General features: G+C 45.0%; 1 protein-coding gene across 8 annotated transcripts in view; it reads right to left on the minus strand.

The window, feature by feature from the left end:
• The window catches only part of LOC119166902 (calpain-B-like), a 106,402-nt gene that overhangs the window by 62,541 nt on the left and 19,656 nt on the right, over positions 1 to 24,205 (minus strand). For 4 of the 8 annotated variants that reach the window (XM_075867581.1, XM_075867580.1, XM_075867575.1 and 1 more), the window contains exon 1: positions 22,981 to 23,303. The exons of 2 other annotated variants lie outside the window; for them this stretch is intronic. In XM_075867581.1, coding sequence (XP_075723696.1) covers positions 22,981 to 23,055 — 75 coding nt within the window. In that variant the 5' untranslated portion in view covers positions 23,056 to 23,303. Of the gene's footprint in view, positions 1 to 5,135; positions 5,391 to 5,712; positions 5,907 to 22,980; positions 23,304 to 24,205 lie in introns of those variants that run through there. 2 more of the 8 variants (XM_075867576.1, XM_075867578.1) reach the window with 2 other exon arrangements.

Below are 24,205 nucleotides of genomic sequence, written 5' to 3' on the forward strand. Positions count from 1 at the left end.
AAATCAGAGAAATAGAACATTATTATAATACAAGTGCCTCCGAAAAGTCAGACACACTGGTATTAGGAATCAAACCAAGTAGATCAATCCAGTGTTTGATAACTTTATTTGAACGTGTTAGAGAGCACTACAAATGACTTCTAAGCTGGATGGTGATTGCGGATCAGTGCTGCGTTGAAGGATTCAGCACTTTGCTGGTTGTTTAAATATCCTTTAACATCTACAAAATGCATCTGACACTTCTTGATGAGACAGACATTGGTTTTGAGATTACAGCCAAGCACTGTGGCTTTCACATGTCATGAATTGTCAAAATACCCTATAATGCAATAAAGCATGCCCAAAATTTTTTATGGGACAGATACCGATCATAGGATTGCACCATAGCACTGTACAGAAGTTTTGTCAAGTTTTCCAACAGAGCTAAACTGGATATGCTTAAGTGCATGCATATATATGATCCAAGTTAATGCATATATTAAAAAACTGAACAGAAATGAAGCACTCCTTGGAAACACATACAAACATTCAATGTTCGAAACCATCGAATAATATGTTCAGCTCATTACAGTTTGGAGGAACAGATAAATACATGCACAGTTCTGAAAGGTCTCATAAGGTACATGAAGTACTTTTTGCATTTCTTCTATACAAAGTGCAGTACCATACTAGTGCACCTTCATTCATTCTGTGCATACATGAGGTGATCTTCTCTTCCAACTATCGTATCATCGTGCAGCCGATTTCAAATCAGGTGCTTCTCACAAGGTTTTCAGTTATCTGTCCAGCTGTGAACAAAACGCGTGTTTTGCAGCAATTAAATGACATGCGAGTATGTGAATCTTTGCGTGCTTAAAAGAATCATCCCTGGCTACTTCATATTGTTAAATCAAGGATTATGGAATCCCGATCTTTTGCAATGCAAAGGAAGTTAATGGCCAAAGTAGAGGAAGATGATTACGGAGAGATTACGGAGCAATGGAAAACAATTTTTAAGCGCTCTGGGCGTGCCACATATATAGTTTAACTTAAAAGCTGTCATCTGCCCCATTTTCATTTGTGACCAATTCACCAGGGCCACAACAAGTGTCCCGCATCTCTCACAACCAACATATATTGGTTGCATACATATAATTATGAAATATATAGATGGCTTGCACTGGCACCATTGAAACTGCCATGTTAGAGCACCAGCAAGAGGGGACAAGAAAGTTTCGAGGTCACCTTAACATTATCAAAACAACACATGCAGGTTCTTTTGGTAGTCATGCTGAAAGGTGTTCCTGTTGCATCATTATCACATTCAGGCAGGTTAACCTGGAGGTTAAACTTTACTTGTTTTTTTTATCAAAACCGCCATCTCAGAGTACCAGTATGTTTAGAAGCAGGGTCCATGCTGTCACATGCGAGGACCAAGCCACGCAGATAACCTGCAGATTAAAAAGGTAGCACTAGGAAGACAGACATTTTGTATCTTTTTAGCCACTACTATAACTTGTCAATACGGTTGATTGGGCGAGTTGGTGAACATAATTGTTTGAATTGAGAGCGCACCATGTGGAAAGGATAGACATGCACAAGTGCTTGTCCCTACCTATCCTGTCCACGTCTATTTAGTGCGCTCTCAATTCAAACTACTCTAACACCTGTGAGAGATTGTGATTTGTCGCAAAAACAGCAAGAAGTTCGTGCTGAAGTGCAAGTTACAGCGGGGGTATATTTCCATACTGTGCACCAAAAGTTGCTCAAAAAAAAAAAAAGAAAAAGAGGGTAACCACACGGTGCCCTCTCCCAAGCGATAACTTATGTTGACCTCCCTTCTTAAGCAGAGCATCCAGCCGCGGAGGAGCGCTTGTACCTAATTTACCGTAAGGTGCCCGGCGGCAGACATAATCTACCTCCCACTGCTCATGCGTGATGCTCTAGTTCTGTATGCAAGGCTGTGGTGGTATAAGGCGACCCAGGTATGTACCCTTTAGAGGACCTTATGGGGCCACCTTACGAGGTGGTATTCACCTGAACAACCGAGCGCCAGGTCGGTGTACCTCTCTACCCATTGAGCAAAGCCAGTGGGTGTCCGGCCGGCACTGGGATTCGAACCCCGTGCCTCCCGCATCGGAGGCGGACGCTCTACCAACATGGCCACCGCTGCGGTTGCTAGAGCGCAGGTTTCACGGTGGCCACATCGGGTTTCTTTTTCTTCTTTTTTTTTTTTTGCTGGGCCCAAATTGTATGAAAACCCCCTGTGCCGAGCAAACGTAAATATTCGACCATTTATTCTACTTTCCCAAGATTACCCAGATGCTTGTTTGAACAGGGCACGCTCGAGTCTTCAAAGCTGCGGCGGCATTTGTGGCGCCATCTGTCAGTCGCTTTCGTCACTCATCTAGATCACGCATTGCCTCAAAAAATGGGAAGCGCGCTCGGAGGTTACGCTTTAAAGGAGCACTGGCATCGAATTTACTCATGTCAATATGTTTGCGTCAACGAGTAGCTATCGCCCCTAGTAGCGATGCGCGACCCAAAACGCAACTGAGGGACGAATAACAATGAATTTTATTGATTTATAGACGATTTTTTCAGCTAGTTTTTCTAAGCAAAACTAGATGGCGCCACTACACAAATAAAACCACGCCATTTTTTTTTTTAGATTATGATCCCTAGGTAGAGTGTACTAGAAGTGTACACTGTACCCTAGGCGCAGTCGCGATGTGGCGTGTGGCGGACGTTGCCCCACAATATACTGCAGCCTACGGCGAGAAACGGGCGGCGTGGAGTGGACTACGCGGCGCCCGCTTTGCTGGCCTCCAACCCGGCAGCGGCGGTGGCAAATTCGTGGTTGCTTAAAAAAGGAAGAAGGCACTATTTTCTGCAGTCCTTGCGGGAGCACTGCTCAGCGCCTTGTAGGGGATGGGAGGAGGGGGATATAAAGGAATATAGGAAAGGTATAGCTAGATAAAAAAAAAGAGAGACAAGCGACAGAAAAAACAGCTCCAAAAATTATTAGCTACAGCTTATCTTCCCCCAGAAAAAAAAAATGACTTTCGTGCTATAGACCTTTTTACAGGAAAGGAAAAAACACCACCATCTGGGCTGCGCGCGGGAGTACAAAGGCTGTCGCCACAGCCTTGGAGTTCATCTTTTTTTTTTATTGTAACTTTCACATCCATGTAACAAAAAACTTCGCAAACACTTGTTTGGTCCCATAGCCTAACTGGCTAGTAGATGGACCAATTGCGTGACATACCTACGTACTTGCGCAAGCGGTTACACAGCGACAAAGGACAGCAATCTTTGAGGTGTTTACGTCTCTTTAGCCAAGCCAGAAGACTATATGGCGGCGCCCAGGGAGTCGTCTGCGAAGAGAATATTAAAAATATTCTCACATGAAATGTCGCTATCTAGCACGAAAATTAAACCCTTGCTTACGTCTAAGTTGGCTAAATGGACACTGGGCTGTACGACCATTTCCGGAAGAAAACGTGGTTTAATATTTAATAATTTTAATAAGGATGCCTAGTTTCAAAGGGCAACGTTGACGGACATTACATTCGAGCCGGGCATGAATTGCAAGCTCACTACTGACAGGGGCGTAGCCAGAAATTTATGTCGAAGGCAAGTGGAGGAAGGTACGATTCCCCTTTGTTTGATTGTACATGTGAGGCCGTGTGTCCGCGTACAAAAATATACACAAATTGTAAAAAAAAAAAAGATTCCAATAGTTGATGGAGGGGGAGGGGGAATGCTGGCAAGCATCGCAAACCACCCTCTTGGCTACTCCAATGATCAACTATAAAACGATTCATCAGTAGCAATGTGCAGCATTAGATAATTAACTGAAAATAAGTCAATTTAGTTAATATGCCGGTATTTAGTTAGATTTATCCTTCAAGCGATATCAGACCCTTCCAGTAAGCAGGATCACGGAGTGGAGATATGCGCACGGCTATCACAGGTAAATAAGGTATTCTGTATTTTCTTAAGAATACCCTACGTATAACCTAATACGGTTGGATTCACTATTCCTGACTGGCAGTACAAATGAGACGCGTAGCTCGGAGAAGTCAATTTTCTGTCTAATCAAATATTGAGTGCTCACATACATTTGAGTGCTCACATACATTAGTGCTCACATACAGATTTTCGACCCTCACCACATTAACCTCATTTACGCCCTCGAATCTGTCCAGAACCGTGCGGCACGGTTTATACTGTCTAACTATTCATACACATCAAGCATCTCGGCACTAAAAGCAGAGATTAACTTGTCCGATCTGGCTAAGCGCCGCAAAATCGCACGTCTTAACCTTTATCATAAATTCTTCCATTCTTTGCCTTTAGATAATCCATACATCAGAAGAGCCCACCGCATTTCCCGCATCAGTCACTGTAACGCTGTATATCCACCACAAGCCGATACTGTGACCTTTCAGTAATCGTTTTTCCTGCGCACAGCCCAAGACTGGAATGACCTGTCCACCGAAGTCACCACCATCATCGACACCCAAGCATTTAAACGGCTCATCGAAACTATCCCATCATAACTGCCATTATATTGTTAGCCTTTGTAATACCCAATCCCTCATGTAATATCCCAACCGGGACCTTTGAGGTAATAAAATGAATGAAAATGAATGAATGCGGTGAAGGCTCTGCGGCGAAAATAGCACGCGTGACGCATCACTCTATAAGAAGTAAACATTTGCGCTGAAGACTTTTACCCGCGGCGGTGTGAACAGCCAGCAAGGGAAGCGTAAACAACGCACTGGAAGCGACAGCCGGGTAGAAAAGGAGAACAAAGAACACATTCGTTGGGGAAGCTAGAGCGCATGCGCGCGCTTCCAGTCTGCGACATATGTAACGTGATTGCAGTCGCCTCTTCCGGGATGTTTCACAACTGTAAAGCCAAGTAATCGCAAGGTTTCAGACGACGCGTTCGGTTATTAAAAAAAAGAAAAAAAGAAGAAAGGAGACGATCCATCACAGAGTGCCATGGAACGGAAACAAGCTCGCCCATCCAAAACACGTACACGGAGGGCCTCTAAAAAAAAATAGGAGGGAGTAAAGAAAACCTATATATATAGTAAAAACTGGGAAATTTAGCAGGATAACACGACACTCGATCGGCATCTTACCTTCTTCGTCTTCGGCGCGCCTCCGCGTAACAAGTCGCTGAACGTCATCGTACAGAACTTCAATCTCGGCGACTGAGAGACGGGCTCGTCGGCGCACGTTGCGATACTTGGGTGAAAAGTGTCCTCAAACGAAGGCCGGTGCAGTAAAAAGAAATAGAAAAAAAAGAACACCGGTGCGTCGAAGGGCTTCGGCGAAGGCGACACTTGTCGAGCGACGTAAAAAGGTTGTTTATACTAAATGCAGGAGTATAAAAGTCGCACTTCTTTGCGAGTTCCACGACTTCATAGCGACTTTACGAAAGTTCGACTCGTAGGCTTTATATGCATATAGAAAAAACACCGAGATATATACTCTCGCAATAGCAAGTATAACTCGTGCCGGAATTTGTGTATGCGAGCGGCGCACAAGTTCTGTACCAGTTCGCAGAGAGATTTTATATACTGCTGTGAGAGAAGGAACGAGCAAATTGACGAGTTGATAGGGAGGAAGTTATAGAAGTACTGGCAATCAAGATGTAATTTAACGAGTAATCTGCATCAGAAACAGTGCCAACGCGACTTGGAGGACTGCACAGACCTGGGAACTGCGGCGAACATCCATCGGCGCCCGGAAGGACCTGGGAATAGGCATATACTGGCACAAAACGCACTCCAAGGTTGGAGTAAACAGCAAGATCTCGAAGTACCTTATGTAGACGAAAGAGGATCGCTATCAACTACACAGTCGCTTCTCAGACGCACATTCAGCGAGAGAAAAGAAACGTGCAGCATCTGTAGGGAAACCAGCTGAGTCAACGGACTTGGCGCGAGCTGTCGGGAGAAGAGATTATAGAGACGGGACTGGCAGCTACAGCGACTGCGCCTTCGAAGTTCCCATATGTTCCGCACCGGCGTGCGTAGGCAACGCCCCACCGACAGCCCTGCGGTTCACAGCGGGATCGGAAAATGGAGCGTGGAAGCCCCAAGCCGCGACGAAGTCTGAAGCAACAGAGAGAGCTAGTGGCTGCGGTGACGGTCGGGAAAAGCGATGGGCCCGTTACAGTTACTTAGAGAAGAAAAGACCCGTTCCTTGAGCTATATCTTTAGTAACAAGTGATCCCTGAATATGGGAAGCACGTGAGCTATACGGACAAGCGATGCTAGCAAAGGCGCCTATTATAGCAATCAACAAGTTCAAGTTAGAAGGTATACTGTCCGGGGAACCGATACAGAGCTAAGGCGACAAATTTTTTGACAGCTAATAGTCTGGATAAGCAGCTTGATAGTACAACTTGGCAATAAACAGAATACCCGATGAAATACCGGAGATGTGCAACTATATCAGTTTTATGATAGGAAATCTCCAATCGTATTTTCTGAAACGCAGCAGATACCACAAGAGGATATGTTGACCCACTAAAAGGGGCGAACAGCGCCGGCCGATGCCCGAAAGTGTACACCGCCTCGAGACTCACGCGAGAACCACCGAAGTATGCGAACCACTAATCCGGATTTCTCGATCACGAAAGACTCCAGACATCACCAAAGATCGCCAAGGGGCAGTGACTGCGAACCACACGGGAGAAGCGGCGTCGAGGTGGTGAGGAGACGCGACGACTGCAGCCGGCAACAGGTGGTGGTGCAGGGGCAGCTCACTGACCACATCCCAAGTGGAGTGGACAAACACGCGCGCGCGCCTTTATATGCCGGGAAGCTCTCAGGCCACTGCGGTCACTTGGCGCCAGGGCCTCGGGGCTCGGGACAAAAACAAAAACACCATGGGCACATTTCACGCAACTACAACACGGATCAAGAGGGCCTCGCGATCTGCACTGACCACGCACACAGTCGGGCAACTCCTTCCTCCACGCGCGTTGCACTGAGCAACGGAAACTGAGCGCGCGCGTAGTTTCGCGCACATAAGCTGCGTCGATGCTCTTTTTTTTTTCGTTCCTTCTCGCCGACAAAGTTGGGAAGGCTCCGGGAAGCTGTGCGAAGGGCCGCGTCTCTCCTAGGCAACGGCCTCCTGCCGACGAAGTGGCGGCGGCGCAGGATGCGGAGAAGGAGCGCCTATCGCGCCGTACCCTCTATTTTTATCGCTAAGGCAGGCAATAAGTTCGACGTGCTAAGGGGGGGGGGGGGGGGGAAGAGAGGGAAACAAGCACCAAGTCTCCGAAAACAGCAGCAAAACACACACACACACACACACACACACACACACACACACACACACACACACACACACACACACACACACACACACACACACACACACACACACACACACACACACACACACACACACAGTCTCTCTCTCTGACACGCACAGACACATGCGTAGAGAGAAAGAAAAGGAGAAGGGGTCCGCGCATAATCCAGGTCAAACTTTTGCTCCTCCACCATTAAGCTGCCACCAAAACATCTACCCCCCCCCACCCTTCAGACAACGACCACAAAAGATGGGTGAAAAACAGTTGGCTAATGAGCCCTGCTGCAAGTGGGCTTCACCACTTAACGGGAAAAGCCATCTCGCGGTCTGAGAGAGGCTTTTAACTAAACGACGCCGCGGCGAGGCGCCTGTTTTTCTCAGTGTGACCTCGAGAAAGTGGACGTTTTGGAAAGAGTCGCGAGATCCGTTTTTCGCGCCTGTTTCGCCACACTCTTTCTAGCTGCCTGTTGCTTCGGCACCTCGTACTCCCCGTTGTCTGACCTCTACCACAACAAAGGGGGCAGCAGACGAAACAAACAACCGGGCTGCCGCCGTGAATTATGAAAGAAAAAAAAAAAGGTGTGGCGAGTTTTGTCGCAGCATTCTGCCCTAACTGCGGTAACCGCGCCTACATAGAGCGCTGGGAGATGTACCGAATGGAACACTGCAAAGTGTGTTTACTGCAGTGCGAGACTAAGAATACAACAACAACAACTACTACTAATACCACTAATAATAATAATAATAATAATAATAATAATAATAATAATAATAATAATAATAATAATAATAATAATAATATAATAATTGCTGGGGTTTAACGTCTTACAACCACGATATGATACATATGAGAGACGCCGTACTGGAAAGCTCCGCAAACTTCGACCATCTGGAGCTCGTTAACGTGCACCAAATTCTAAGTACGCGGGCCTCAAGCATTTTCGCCAGTATCGAAAATGCTGCTGCCGCGAACGGGATTCGATCCCGCGACCAACGCAAGATCGATAATTACACATGCGCAAGACTAAACGATCCAGTGGCTCCATTACCAGGCACGGTGTATACTCGGCTGCTGGCTCGCAGGTCGCGGGATCGAATCCCGGCCTCGGTAGACGAATTTCCGGCGTAAGCGAAAATGCTTGAGATCCGTATGCAGCACGTTAAAGCACCCCAGGTGGTCGAAATTTGCCGAGCCCTCCACTACAGCGTCTCTCATAACCATATAATGGTTTCGGGACGTTAAACCTCACTAATTATTAAGTTGCGATCTCGGTCTCCTCATGAAAGTATGCACAGTGGCCGATCGTTGCACCTGTTTGTGGGCTTCTCCGTAGGACACGTGGGCGAAGATTGCGACATTACTAGCGCGCGCTCTCACTATCAGCGTCGCCGACCTGCGAATAAATAATTGCGACCCGCGGAGAGGGGCTCCCACGCCCGTAACGGAGCCAAGAGTACTACTTGTGCGTGTTCAAGGCCACGAGTTTGTAAACCCACGCGACTAACGTGCGAGACGTTAAGCTCCGCAAACTCGTCCAGGTGAGCGATCGTGAGGCACACACAAAAACGAGTGCACTATGCAGCTGCTCTTTTCTGTCAGGCACTTGGCACTCGGTCATGCATTCAAGTGTCACTCACTCAGTGCGTACCTCGCGGGACTCTTGTTACATATACCTTTTGGCAAGCACTAACAGAACGGCGAACAAGAGTTGTATGCTTGCTAAACCAAACGCAATCCGTGGTACAACTAACTACTAGAACTGGGGCACACAAGAAAGACAACAAAAACATGTACATAATCGGCTATAGATACAATGGAACTGTACAAACCATGAGCGTATAGCCACACATTTTATCGGGGAAGATTGGGCAATGAAGCTTTCTGCCCTGGTGTTCAAGAGCGACGAATTGCGACAAGCTCTCGCACTAGAAAAAAAAAAGCAATGAAAACAAAGACGACAAGGACCGCTCAAGTTGTGGCGAAATAGCGCGTTGGGCAAAGGGTTGTGAAGCGTGGCTAATGGATGACGTGAAGGCAACGACTTTCTCTGTGTGGAGGTACTTTCGACAACTACTTCTTCCAGAGCAACAAAGAGAAGCCTGCTGCGAGGTCCAGCATCAGAGTCGTAACGGCGTACAGCATAAAAGTCTCAGCTTTCTTGGACACACTGCATTGGCTCGTCGATGCGCGTACACTGTTTTCCATGAGCAACCCTCGACCGAGGCTTAGGCGGGGTCCAGACCCATTTTACCGATTTGCGGGGCAGTTAATGAAGTTCAGTGATACGAATTACCACCGTCTGTAGCGGTAGCTCGTATACAGAGGCACTAAGCAATTGTGCACTGAATAAGAAAACGAGAGAAGTTAGCGAAACCGTGGTGCAGCAAAATAAACAAGAAACGAGTTGGCGCTCATTGCCCACTTTATACCGTCCCAGCAACGAAGAAGCAGCATGGGCAGGCGTGAAAATAGAACCCTAGTATTTTTGTTTACCGAAGTTTGGGTAAATCGAGGTGTTGATTCTTATTAACATGCTTGTCATCAGCTACCAAAGAGGTCCAACACAGATTTTGTCAATCATGCACCAATTGCCTAGCAAGGCGATTTAATGGAGAGAGAGATAGAAGGTATTATTATTTTATTAGCTATATAACGTGAGCGCAACTAATCTTTAACGTAGAGTGCAAAAAATATATATTAAACCTTAAGCGTTAACTGTAATAAGGATTGGTCGTTTTTGTTTGTTTGTTTGTTTCCGATAAGATTGCCGCCAAATCAATTCAGGGTTTGAAGTCACCCCTTCCTCCATAACATGTCGCTCTGGACTATTTATAGCGATCTGGAGTCATTTTGCCAGCTCCTTGTCAATGCTGAGTGCTCGCCGGCTTTGCAGGCATAAACTGACGCTTAGGCATGCGGACAACGCCGATAGCATAAAACTAAGAAACGAGCCAAGTGTAATAAAACGTGGCGGATGTCTCAACCGCGGCGCTGAACCGGTTCTAATAACGTTCCTCATCCTGTATCGCCAGCGCAAACTGCAGGCTTACGGCGATTCTTCAAGAATTACAGGGCGCGGTGGTTTATGGGTATGCATTTTTAGGATGATGGATACTGGAAGCCACGGTTTGTACTGCCTGGTGCTGCTACCACAAAGTGAAGTGGCGCGACCACGCAATTAAACATGGGTTCAAATTTAATAAAGTTCTCGACATCATTTCGGTGTCATATACTACGTTTCACACAAAATGTATTGCCACAAGGTGCGCGAGTGGCGTAAAGCCGTTCGTTCTCCATAATGATTAATCAATCGTTCAGATATTTAGCTCACGCTAATTTAGCTAAAACGGGCAGCGACGACTTCAAGATAACAATCACAACGCTTACATTGCTAAGACGACTACGACCGATGCACGATTGTCGACAAGCTTTAGGATGAGGAGGAGAGGGGGGGGGGCAAATCAGTGTCGCATCGATCGTGACTGGGCAAAAAGGGGGTGAGGATGAGTGACGGCGTGACTTGAGGAGGTGGAGAGGGGGCAGGGTTTGCACCCTTTCGCCGGCGCCCCTCAAGCGCTTACGTCAAATGAAAAACGGTGAGACAGGCAATAAACTTTAGCTCTCCGACTTGAAACGCCTCCTACGCGAAATCGGGCATGCGTGCGTAGGAATGTAAAGAAAGCACTGCACGACAACCGTCGAAACGGAAGAATCGCATAACGCGGGACAAAAACGTAAAAAAAAGGCGGCAAAAATTTCGCGAATACTTGCGGCGCAAAGTTTATGGAGCACACGAGAACGCACAGCCGCCCACACTTCTCCTGCGACTGTGAACGACAAGCCGCCACGGTATCCCACACGTACGCGTCGACGCGCGCACACGTCCGTACCGGAGCGAACATAGATGCCCCCCGTTTCGAAGCCGCGCGCGTTCCACCACCACGCTGTCGGTGCCGAATGACTCACACCACCCGACGCCAGGTTGGCAGGTAAATATTTCCCTTGGAACGCAACGCGTTTCGCGGGCTCAATAAATTCGTGCAGCGCCGCTAAGGCAAGTACTAGTACCCACGTTTGGCAAGTCAATTCTGATGCCACTAGATGATGATGATGATTATGGTTTCTTTTTCAGCCTGCTTGATGTGCATTGTAGGACGAAAGCCTCTCTCCCAATGACCTTGAGAGAGTTCATTTTATGCTTGCGATTTTCTTGATTCATCAGTCGATATAAACCACATTCGGTCCTCGGCTGCATTTCCGAGTTCTTAATATAAATTCTGTAGCTTTAAATGACCATCGGTTGCTTGTCCGTCCCATTTACGTCACCAGCCTAGAAGGATGCTCTTTTCTTTTTTCATGTCATCTGGAATGTCGGTTACAGCTGTTGGTTTTCTAATCTACTTAATTCACTTAATGCTACTCATATCATTTTTCACCAAGAGGTGAAGCCTCACTTGGCCTGGTTTTTAAAGTGACACTGAAGAGCAAAGCGATATTTTGCGTACTAGTAAAGCCAAATTTCACAATCCAGAGTTGAACACCACCCTTACCGCAACACGACGCTTGGAAAGCGGGAAAACACGCGAAAAGAAAACGCGGTCGGAGACGCCATCTTATGATTCCCGCGCGAAACACTATGACGTCATAAATTTTGAAAGCGTGGGTCCTACGTTGCTTCTAATGAAAAAAAAAATGAAGCATATTGTCATCTGTGGGCGCCAAAGACGTAGCATTCAAATTTTCTGAAAATTTCACCGAGCCAATGTCTCTAAAACATCAAAGACGCATTTTGAAATATCTGACGTCAAGCGTGCACATTTTGGCGCGAAATTTTGAAATCAAATTTCAAGTTTCACTTTTTTCGCTCATATTGAACTTATGATATTGAAACATGTGACATTAGAGTTCTTAGAGCGCAATTTGTGAATCCAAACCAAGTCATTGCTCTTTTTTTAGTCTCCCTTTTAACTTATCTACAAGTCTCTTCGTCATTCTCACACACACTTTACCATACTGGCAGCATTAAAACACGCTCCTGCCGAGACCCGTCTAACTGCCTGTACTTCTCTTGTCCGTCCTAAGCTAGAATACGCAGATCCCTACACTAAAACTAACATCGATGCGCTAGAAAGGATCCAACGTGAAGAAGCAAGTTTTATCTTTTCAAAATATCGTACCAGTGACTCTCCAAATATCTTAATGGCCCAACACAACATTCAGTCTTTACAACTAAGAAGAAAAAATCACAGGCTTAAATTTCTGTTCTTGCTGTATAATAATAAGTTGTCTCTTTCTCCCGAACCTTATATTAGGCCTCTCACTGCTCGCAGAACAAGACATTGCCACTCTGCCACATTAGCGCCTTACAATGCCAAAACCAACATATTTAGGTATTCTTTTTTCCGTCGAACAGTACCAGACTGGACCAGCCTACTTCTTAGTGCACTCAGCAACCGTCGCATCCATTACATCTTAAACCTAACCTTGCACACATACCCTTGCCTGTTTGTTAGATAGTTATGTATCCATGACGCTTTCAGTGTGTATATTCTATTTCATTGTTTCTATTTTTTCAGTGGTTGTTTCTTTGTTGGTAGGTTCATTTTGTTGTCGGTATATTATCTTTAATACCTGCACACTTTTTACTGTTTGTACCTTTCCCCTCCTGCCTGGGTCTTTTCAAGGCCTGCAGTATTCCTAAATAAATAAAAAGATACACCGGCTGTACACTTTCCACTCTAAGGACAGCTGTAAACCACCTGTAATGCATGACATGGGAACGTATGCTGTAAGCGGTTCAGCCTATCCTTATTTTTAGGTGGTCTATAAGTGTCAGTCGTAGATACTTCGGAGAAGAATTCTCCGCACGGCAAGCGATCAAAAACAAAATTACCAGTACGTTCTTGTTGAAGGAACGCATAAAGGCATACCAACCAAAGAGCAACAACAAACTTGTCCCCCCCCCCCCTACGGCAGTCTTGTTCACAATTAAAAACGTCAACGTTATTAAATGTTGTACGTAGTTCTTTCGGTCTCCTTCATCACGATCTTCCACTGCAACACGGGTTGCCGTCAAACTTTAGATTCTACGTTTTGATTGAAACACCCATTTTGTGCAATATATATATATATATATATATATATATATATATATATATATATATATATATATATATATATATATATTCAGCAGGAAGTTCAAGGGGTCTGGTACGTATAAAGAACACAAGCGAGTACACGTACGAAAGAGCAATACTTTTATGCCAACGTTTCAGCCGTGGCACGGCCTTCGTCAGGGAAGGACGGCCTTCCCTGACGAAGGCCGTGCCACGGCTGAAACGTTGGCATAAAAGTATTGCTCTTTCGTACGTGTACTCGCTTGTGTTCTTTATATATATATATATATATATATATATATTAATATATATAATAATTTTTTCATCCACTTTTCTTTCTTCTTATTTACATTCCATTAATGTTAATAACTTCCCTGTACATTCCTCGGCATTACTGTCTGTTATATCTCATTATTATTGTGTTAAAAACACGGAAAAACGAGCCCTTAGGTATACACTTCTTTCCCTTATTTTATATATATATATATATATATATATATATATATATATATATATATATATATATATATATATATATAATGAAAGGAAGAAAACTTTATTTAATAGACTTATCCACAAGCTCATTCAATGCTTATTTCCCATGCACTCTGATCAGCGCCGCAAGTGTACATTTAGTGTAAAACAAGAGTTCCCGTAGATCACCAAATGAGCATGGCTGTGAAGCTTTCACCACGCTGCACCGAAGTGTCGTGACCACGCCCCTACCATCGCCGTCTTTCGTGCCCTACTCCTCCGCACCCTCTCGCTCCGGCATTCTTCGTCACGTGCACCCCACCAGCACTGTATGTACGTACTACTATGTTCTGTCGCACTAGTGTTTCTTTTCTTTTTTTCTTTCTTGCAGACGTCGACTCGTCCGCCCCCGAGCGCGGGGTTCACGTCCCTAATATTAGCTCGCTACCCATAAAATAAACAAAAAACGCAAAAAAAACTAAGAAAAAGTTCAAGGAAGTGCACACATCATGGGGCGCATCGCGATGCTGGTTCGAGAGGTGTAGCTACACATGCGAGCTCTTGGGACTAACTGCTAAATGTAAAAATCATGTCTGTGTGTGCGACTGGTATAATAAACTCACGCCTGGAAAGTTCAAATTTATAAACATTATAACTAACAAAAATAACGGGGCCTCGGCATCGAGTCAGGGTGGGTGGAGGTGAATACGAAGAAATAATAACTCTCAATTCTTTTTTTACGCTTTTTGTGAAGTAAATAACGCACCTTTATATGATTTTGCTTTTCAACCTGCACACGAACCGCAGCAAAATGAAAACGGGAACGCCGACACAGATTTTGTATCACGGCGAATTTTACAGCGATATTGTAATTGTCAGTTTCATCCGATTAACGGTGATGTCTTTACAAACGTGCTTAAAGCACCCATTATTATGACGTGTTCTCACCTTGAACAATACGTTTTCAAGTCAAGTTTATTACACATTTCACATTCAGTTACATGGTTGAAATAGTACAGGAGGAGGTCCCAAAGTGTTATAGAAACTGATGTGAGACTCGAATCATTGTCGATAGAGGAGTAAAAATCTTGCAAACAAAAATTATTTTTCGCAGAACTTCACGCAACATTGGGAATGCCATAAACCAAGGCATTAACCGTACGCTTTATCAAAATTATGAATGTTGGCAAGTATGTACAATGATGTGTCTTTTCACTATTCGCTTTTTTCTAGCAAAGGTATACCACAAGCACTACAGAAAATATTCAAACCATAACGATTAGTCGCTGTCGACACAGAAGTGCGCCTTTATAGTTTTTTTATTACCTTTTTTGGACTCTAGCCTCTTTCGCAAACAAAATGTGAGGCTGTTGAAGGATAGGTAAAACAAAACGAAACAAGAAACAAAATGAGGTCGGGAGCAAGGGTTACTCAACGCCCGTGCTGACAGCAACCTGACGTTTTTTTCTATCCTCTCTTTCTTGCAGTTGATATTTTTGTAGCCGCGGAAACATCAAAGCTTGTTTCTTGGCGCCGTTGCTGGCAACTTCGAATATCAGCTCTCCCTCTACACGCACTTTAAGCAAGAATCGTCTGATTCTTTCCTGTTTTCTTGTTCGTTACTGACAAGTAAGGTTCTAAACTACTGAAACGTATCCATCGTTAAGCAAGAATGTAAATAAGCTTTTATTGCGATTGCGAAGAAAGAAAAGAAACCCCGTTCCAAGTGAAAGATACAGAAGTCAATTTCGCTGAACACTCACAAGCAATATTTTGCTTTCTAAAATTGCAAATATGTATAGTATAGTGAGGAACGTTCAACATTCCTCAAAGAGCAAAACGTTATCAAATGACTTATAAATTATGAGCCAGAAAAACCCCACAAAAAAGCATAACGTTCAGTGCCTTAAGTGCGGATTTTTTACAACACTTTGTCACAATAGGAAAGTATAGAAAGGAAATAGGAAAACAAGAAATAGAAATAAATAATTAGAGAGCGCAAAAAAAACAGGAAAAAACCAAAAAGAAGAAAAGGAACGAAAGAGAAAAGAAAGAGAAAAACCAAAGAGAAACAGTTCCCTCGCTCTGTCTTCGGCTGCAGTTGAATGTTATGAAATGTTCAGTTCTTATCACATAGTGTTTGTATGTTTTATGTTTTTATAGTATAATTTTGTTTTCAATTTTGTTCTTTCTTTGTCTGCGTTAGCTAACCTTTCTGTCACTGACGTGGATTGAGAACAATATATGCCATATTTCTTCTTAGTAATCATGGTTCTTATTCTGTTTTTGTTTTCTAATCTCTACCAATGTTCTTGAAATGTATGGTGTATAAATTATCTGTGCCCCCCCCCCCCTTCCACTGTAATGCCTGAATGGCGCTGTGGGTATGAGAGTAAATGAATAAATAAAATAATGATGTCCAGCTCCACACTTCATTCGAGCTTAGAAGCTCTATAGTGCTAAGCTGCCTTCATTTATCATTCTATTTGTTTGTTCGTTTATCACTAATGAATTTTCGCACCATCTGTGTTGCGTATGTCTGCGCGTAGTTAGTCCCTGTTATAGCGTTCACCTAATCAAATTTTCGTTTATATGCATTATTTATGACTAACAAAGCCATGTCCGTGAGACGTTGAAACCTCAGCGCATGTACTTCGACGACTGTGTAGTCTGTTTGTGAAATTCCGATTTCCATTATTTTTTTGCTGGGTGACTTTTTGTATTGCCGACTGTCAAAAGAAATTTGACACTTCCAAGAACATTTTAGCAGCTTGAGACGCGGACGGTGGCAATAAAACTGAACACAACTGACGGCTTACGTATTTCCGTGAAGAGAAAACCACACCTGTATAAAGCGATTCTCTCCAACGCGTCACGCGAGAAAAGAAAAAAAGAAAGATAAGATAAATTGTTGGTGTAACGTCCCGCTATACAGTCAGTCAATACAGGAAACAAGAACAGATAATTTTGCGAAAGACGACAGTTCGATCCCGGCCACGGCGGCTCCATTTTCGATGGAGGCGAAAATGCCACAGGCCCGTTGATTGATTGATTGATTGATTGATTGATTGATTGATTGATATGTTGGGTTTCACGTTCCAGAACCACCATATGATTATGAGAGACTTCGTAGTGGAGGGCTCCGGAAATTTAGACCACCCAGGGGGTTCTTTAACGTGCACCCAAATCTGAGCACACGGGCCTACATTTCCGTCTCCATCAGAAATGCTGCCGCCGCAGCCGGGATTCGATCCCGCGACCTGCGGGTCAGCAGCCGAGTACCTTAGTCACTAGGGCACCGCGGCGGGGCTGCCACAGGCCCGTGTGCTTAGTGTTAGATGCAGGTTAAATAACCTCTGGAGGTCGGGAATTTCCGATGTGTACCACTACGACGTTCCTCGTAATTACATCGTGGTTTCGCCGCGCGAAACCATCGAAATGTACAATACTGTTACCGTTATTAAAATTATTAAAAGTACTAAAAAGAAAAGCAATGTCTTTCTAAAACAACAATTATGTATCAAAACAAAATTCACCACGTTTACCGCAAGAAGACGCTCACTAAGATAGAGAAAACGCACAAAAAGAAAAATAAATACGAATGGCGACGCCATCTTGATGTTCCCGCAGCAATCGCAAGCGCTGTGACGCCATAGATTTTGACGATGTCTGCCGGTGCCTAAGTAGTTCCTAATCGGTAAAAATGACGTAAATTGTTTTTTAATGGGGCCAGCAACTTAGCATACTAAACTTCAGAATAGTTGAGCCACTATGGCCGAAATAATAATTAAAAACAAATGAGATGTGAGACATCACAACCGAAGATATCGGCGCGAAGTTTCTATAACTTGAAAAACGTGAGACACTGATTTTCATTTTCTCGTCTTTTAATGAGCCAATGATGACGATATAAATGCTGATGGGGTATTGGGAGCCTAATTTATCAGTCCAAATTGGTCAGCTGTCTCACTTCTGCGACCTTTTAAAGCCGCACACAGTGGGGATGCGTTCCAAAGAAAAAAAAAATGACACGAGATAACGGCGTAATCTACAATCGCAGCAGCCGACGTAGCGCGGCAGGTAAGCTAAGCAAAAAGGTTGACAACCGTCCTTGGTGGCTTGCAGCTGTGACTCAGCCGATGCTATATGTGGGACGGCTCCGCGACAAACGCACGGGTCGGCGCGCGTGTTCTATTACACCGGCCACTCTATACTCCATTGTTTACGGTTATCAGCGCCGACCGCTTCATACCGCGACGAAAACACGTTGCTACACTACTATCAATGAACCACAACGACCGGCAACAATCGAATCAAAATGCGATGGCTAGCAAAAATAGAGTATCGAAAGGAAACCAGCACGATATGGTTGTGAGGCGCGCCATAGCGTAGGAATGCGAATTAGTTTCGACAACGTGGAGTTATGATGTCCAAACATTATTTAATTGACAGAATGATCCCCCTCCCCCTGAGACAATGAATTAGTTTGAACTAATAAATTATGTCCAGACAACTCTAGTGTGATTGATTTCACCAAACCAAGCTTAAAATATAGACGAGAAAATGAATGTCAAAAGCTTGACGTTTAAACTTGCCGCCGAAATCTCCGGCGCTGATGCCACATATTTTGAAGTGTTGCTTCGTATGTTGACCACATTGGCTCAAAGAAATTTCCTACCATTTGAATAGGGTAAATTTTTGACCCCTTCAGGTGATAATGCACTTCATTTTTAACTACGTAGGCTCGAGTAGACGGCGTCAAAACCTATCACGTCACGGCAACTAGTGCGGGAACTTTTTCTGCGTCACCACCCACTTTTTTTCTTTGTGCGTTTTCTCGCAGAAAAGAAAATGTAATCGTGAAAAAGTAATTCACTAATACATCTAAATAAATTTTCTTTTTTCCTCTTTAGTGTCCTTCTTTCCCCTCTTTAGCACACAAGTGTGCTTCGCATTTTGATTCCAAAGAAACGTGACCGCCGTGAGCAGTGACGTAAGGCTGGAAAACAACCTTCTTGTGTGCGTTGCGTAGTCGTTATTGATCACGTTCCAACCCCCTTCCCCTGCTAAGCTTGCGATGTACGTTACACTATAATAGAAACCATACTTAGTTAAATTTTATAATGGCTTTTAAGCTCTGAGCTTTTATAATGGCTCACACAGGCGGGACAAGTGATCCACGGGTAATAGTCTCCGGCATGATGAGTGAATACATTCAGGTGTATTAGAGCAAAAGAAAATATGAAGAAAAAAAACAGAGGAACTCATATGTTACAATGTTCAAATGAGCCCTGAACTTACGCATAACATACGACAGTAATAATACTGCATGTAATTAAAAAAAATGGTAAACACTTCTTTTGCAGCGTTCCAACTACAAAAACGTCCCTTTCCTTGTAACAACTGCAAATATATACGGCTCCATGCACCACTCCAACAAACTCGTGTATGGTGTTATCATTTACAGCATCGCTCGGCAGCCTAATTCACAACTCGACAGCAGAAAAAAAAATTGTTTCAAGTGTTACATTTCCAATGTATGACCTAACGCATTTTATATATCTGTTATCAATCTAAGCAATAACACGAATTGCTCCTAACAGAAGAAATCCGAGCTGGATTGTGTCAGAAGGAAAAGACAAAAAAAAAAGGAAACCGTATAAACACCATTCGGGTGGTTCTTCGGCAAGTGTCGCAAGTGCCACAGCAGAAGCCCCTCTGAAGACTCGGCCGTGTAACCGAGTGATTAGAAGGCTAATTAGAAGCAAGGCCAAGTTCTGCGAGCGGCTTCCGTTGCGTGCGAAGGGGGCGCCTTGGCAATTCTTGAGAACCGCGTCTGTATCCACATGCTACATGCGCAGCCCAGTGCGCGGGGGTGTTTGTTGAGGGGGGGGGGGGGCGCACAAGCTTTTGAGGGGTTTGGGGGGGGAGGCAGGTTTACACTAATTGTCTATAGTCTCAGTGATACACGCACACATAGGAAGATAATCAATGCATTGACATTTCTCGTCGCCATCTTTATATGCAATAGTTCTTTCCAACCCAGACGGGTGTCCGTCGAAGCGTTGTGCATACCTACATACATACCTACATACATACATACATACATACATACATACATACATACATACATACATACATACATACATACATACATACATACATACATACATACATACACACATGCATGCATACATACATACATACACACACAGACACATACATACATACATACACACACATACATACATACATACATACATACATACATACATACATACATACATACATACATACACACATGCATGCATACATACATACACACACAGACACATACATACATACATACACACACATACATACATACATACATACATACATACATACATACATACATACATACATACATACATACATACATACATACATACATACATACATACATACATACATATATACATACATACATGCATGCATGCATGCATACATACATACATACATACATACATACATACATACATACATACATACATACATACATACATACATACATACATGCATGCATGCATGCATACATACAGCCCATGTTGGATGTTGTATAAGGCTCTGGTTTTGTAAAAAGCTGTGCAAAGAAATACCTGCAGTTTATTAGAAACATTTCAAGTATCGTAAGTCTCGGCATGTTGTCTCAGCATCTGATGCGCAAAACAAGCAAAGGACAGGTTTATTAAGAACGACGGGAACTGGCGTGAACTTTCAACGGATTCGTGTGCCGGAAGTTATACGTTAAATCTGATGGAACTTAGCGCCGGCCTTCGTGGTTTTTCATTGTCGATGTTGCCAATGTGTCTCGCACGAGGAGCTATAGGCGTTCGAGACAGGAACACGACACGAGTCAAGGGCAGAGGATATTACACATCGGCGCTCGTGTCGTATCACATTTCCTGCGCAGCTGCAATTAACAACGAAACGTTTACTGTATGACGGGCAAACGTCGCGCTTGCGACAGGTACGGACGCGACGCAGAAAAAAGGACCACGTCGAAATCGCGCATCGACTCGGCATCGACCGCGCCTCTGCACGCGTGTATACAGCCGGAATCGAGGCGATGTGCGAAAGGCTTCGTTCAACGAGTCAAGCTCATTTGCAATACATTTGGGTAATAAATTATAAGTATTTTATTTGCGCATTTAGGTACTGTAGTACATTTAAGTATTCCTTTTTTCTGTCAGTCGTAGAATTATGGAAGAGAATCAGCCAATGATTTTGCCAAGACAGACATTTTTTTTTTTATCAACAAGTGGCGTGATTGCAAAAATAGGTGCGTCTATACCCACGTAGAGTATCTTTATTTAGGGTGTATGCTGCTCACAGTTTTCCTTTCTTTTTTTTTTTCAGAACTATGTGTCTAATGTGACCTGTTATGTTATTTTGTACTCTATTTTATCTTTTTTTAATTACTGTTATTCTAGGATCTGATACATAATCACTAATCTGTACGTTTTGTTATTTTCTTGCTTTTGCTCATGTAAGAGCCTGGCAAGGATTTTACGTCGTTAATAAAATGAAATAATATAACAAAATAAGTAAAATATTGGCCGCCAGTCGCGACTTCTAGTAATTGATAAATGATTGATGTCGACAAAAACAACAAAAGCGATATTCACAGCCAACGGTGCATATTGTCAAACAACTTCTTGAGGAACACTTGCCTCTGCAAATAATGCTACAAGTGCCAGCAGTAAGTACGGTTGAAATTTGGGCACATTGGTACATGACGTCGACAAAAACAGGCACCGATGGACACGAGGACACTAAATTACCACAGGCACCTGTGTTGCGTCTCCTCTTCGCGTTCCAACACTGTTCATACAGCATTATTCCCGTCAACGGACACATGGCAGGAAAACCCGCCCTGTGTCCTGCGTTCCCATCCTGTGTTCTTTTCCTGGCCAAACTCGCGCTCCCCTAAGCAACAAGTCTACACATTGGTGGTGGTGTTAGTGGTTAGAAGAGGAGAAGGGCACCTAATTTCTGCAGCCTGGTCGGGAGCACGGCGCAGTGCCTATAATATACATTGGTCAAGCATATACAAGCAACAGCCGCATCTATCCCGACTCTCCCTCCCTCTGTCACGGTCTCATTTCGTGCAAAACGTGTAGCAGCTCTGCGTCGATGTGGAAGCATACAGCGACTGTAACATGCGGTATAATCTGGATTCAGCAACTTCTGCTCAGAGGCGGCGCCCACGTGGAGGGGGGGGGGGCGAGGGGGAGGCGCGGATTCCATATGATTTCTGCCTGCGCCCCCCAAGAAGCAGAGATATTCAAAACACGGCGCATAAGTTCCAAGCCTCCCTTATAGAGCTCGCTTGTCGTGAGTCGCCCCCTTCCTCACCCCACCAAGTAAAGAAATCTTCGTAGCGCCCCTGCTTCTAATTAATATCAAAAGAATGTTTAAAACAATTTCGCCATACTATTCAGAAAGAAGATCTCGTTCGGAAATGAAATGTCACTGAGTTCCGCTGATCTGGCGGGTTCTAACGCCTCAAGATTTCGGCTAAGAACAAAGGCAAAAAAAAAAGAGAGAGAGGGATTATTTGCAATTGCAAAGTTTACTATCCGACGCGCCAGTGTTTTGTAGTAACTCATTTTTTTAAAGCGTGTTTTACGACCTTGACCCGATTTGGTCAGAAACGACGAACCAACATTGTAATAAACGGGATTAACTGGCTGTGAATGGAATGATCGATACAGCGTACCTTCCACGGAGATGTGGGGACTAATTTTATAAGGTGTGAACATAGACGTGCGCAAGCAGGGGTGGGAGAGAGCTAAGCTTAGGTTCGTCGTAACACCCCCCTCCCCCTCCGCACGCCTACGGGTGACGTCATGCATATAGTGTCGAACCTGCGACCTCACAGTCGATACGCTCGCAAATGTATAGGCATCACCTCGAAGTTCGCCGGTTAAAACTCAGAGACGCAGCTTAGTGAAGTCATACTTCGAGGTAGTTGTTTCGAATCATATTATGAACCGGCACGATAACTTAGAGAAGTTCGCTTACTTTGTAGATGGGCGCCTTGGTGTTGAACGTATTCCAGGAAAGGCGGCGGTCTTCAATTTTCACTCCAAGACCCATGGTGGAACGACGGCGTTGAAAGCGACGACGGTGAACTGACTACACGCAGGTCGACTGAGCTCCCTCCCACGCCTTCTTCTTTCAGATAACGTATTTCTCACGTCGGGTCCCGCCCGTCGAGCGAACAAGCACCGGCGCAGCGGACGGTAAAACGAGACGCCAGCGTTCCAACCGTGGACCGTATGTAGCACCACAGCCTCACGATTACGATATCCGGGTAACGACAACAGCGGGCAAGCACGTTGCTGTTCTTCCGATTCCAAGATGATAGCTGTCGCACACCGATAAGCAAGCGGCGTTGTTTCAGAACTGGAAGCTGGTACGCGTGGTCCACGTTTCGAAGCCGAGCAATACTTGGCACAGGCGACAGGGAGATAGTTCCAGCACACCACGTGAACAATTGCAGTTCAGTTCAGCGCGTTTCGAACAAAACAGCCAGCCGATCCACGGCCGGCCTCACCACCATGACTATAACGCCACCGACCTTGGAAGAACCAGGAAGCCGCCGGCGAAGGGGGCCCCTCGTCCCGTGAGGCAGGAGGGGCGGGTGTGGCTTTTAAAAATATCCCGCGCGGGGTCCAACACGCACGCGACGAGCCAGCCGGCAGACTCGGGGCGCTGAGCCCGGTCGCTGCAGAGACAAACCGCTCCCTGCGCGTGCTTTTCGACGTCGGTTGCGAAGCGTACGCCTCAAAGGCGGTGCAATGCCGGTGATCGGCGTACGTACGGCAGGTGCTTGAAGCAAGTCGCTTCGCCGCCAGTCGGGGCGACCAGTTGGCAGCTCCAACGGCGAGGGCGCGCTTACCGTGAGTGTGTCACGGCCAGGTGCGTTGGGTACGGAATACACGCGAAGTCGCGGCGCTGCAATGCGGCGCCCAATGAGCGCCGGAAGCTGCAACAAGTGGTCGCCGCGCTCGCGACGAAGCCTGCGCAAGCGGTTCTTCTTGACTGTTCGGTAAAACAAAAAGCACGCGCAACTTCGACGGTCGTGATGCGACGGTCAACTTCGGCTTGCCGCGAGCCCCGCGAAACCATAGAACACCCGTACAGCGAAACCAGAGAACACCGCCAAGTAGGACGCACGCCGCCACCCCGAGCGGAGTACAGCGACGCTGGCGACACCACGTGGCGTCGGCAAGGAGCGCGCTGC

This window comes from Rhipicephalus microplus, chromosome 6 (assembly GCF_043290135.1).
Source record: "Rhipicephalus microplus isolate Deutch F79 chromosome 6, USDA_Rmic, whole genome shotgun sequence".
Classification (NCBI taxonomy): domain Eukaryota; kingdom Metazoa; phylum Arthropoda; class Arachnida; order Ixodida; family Ixodidae; genus Rhipicephalus; species Rhipicephalus microplus.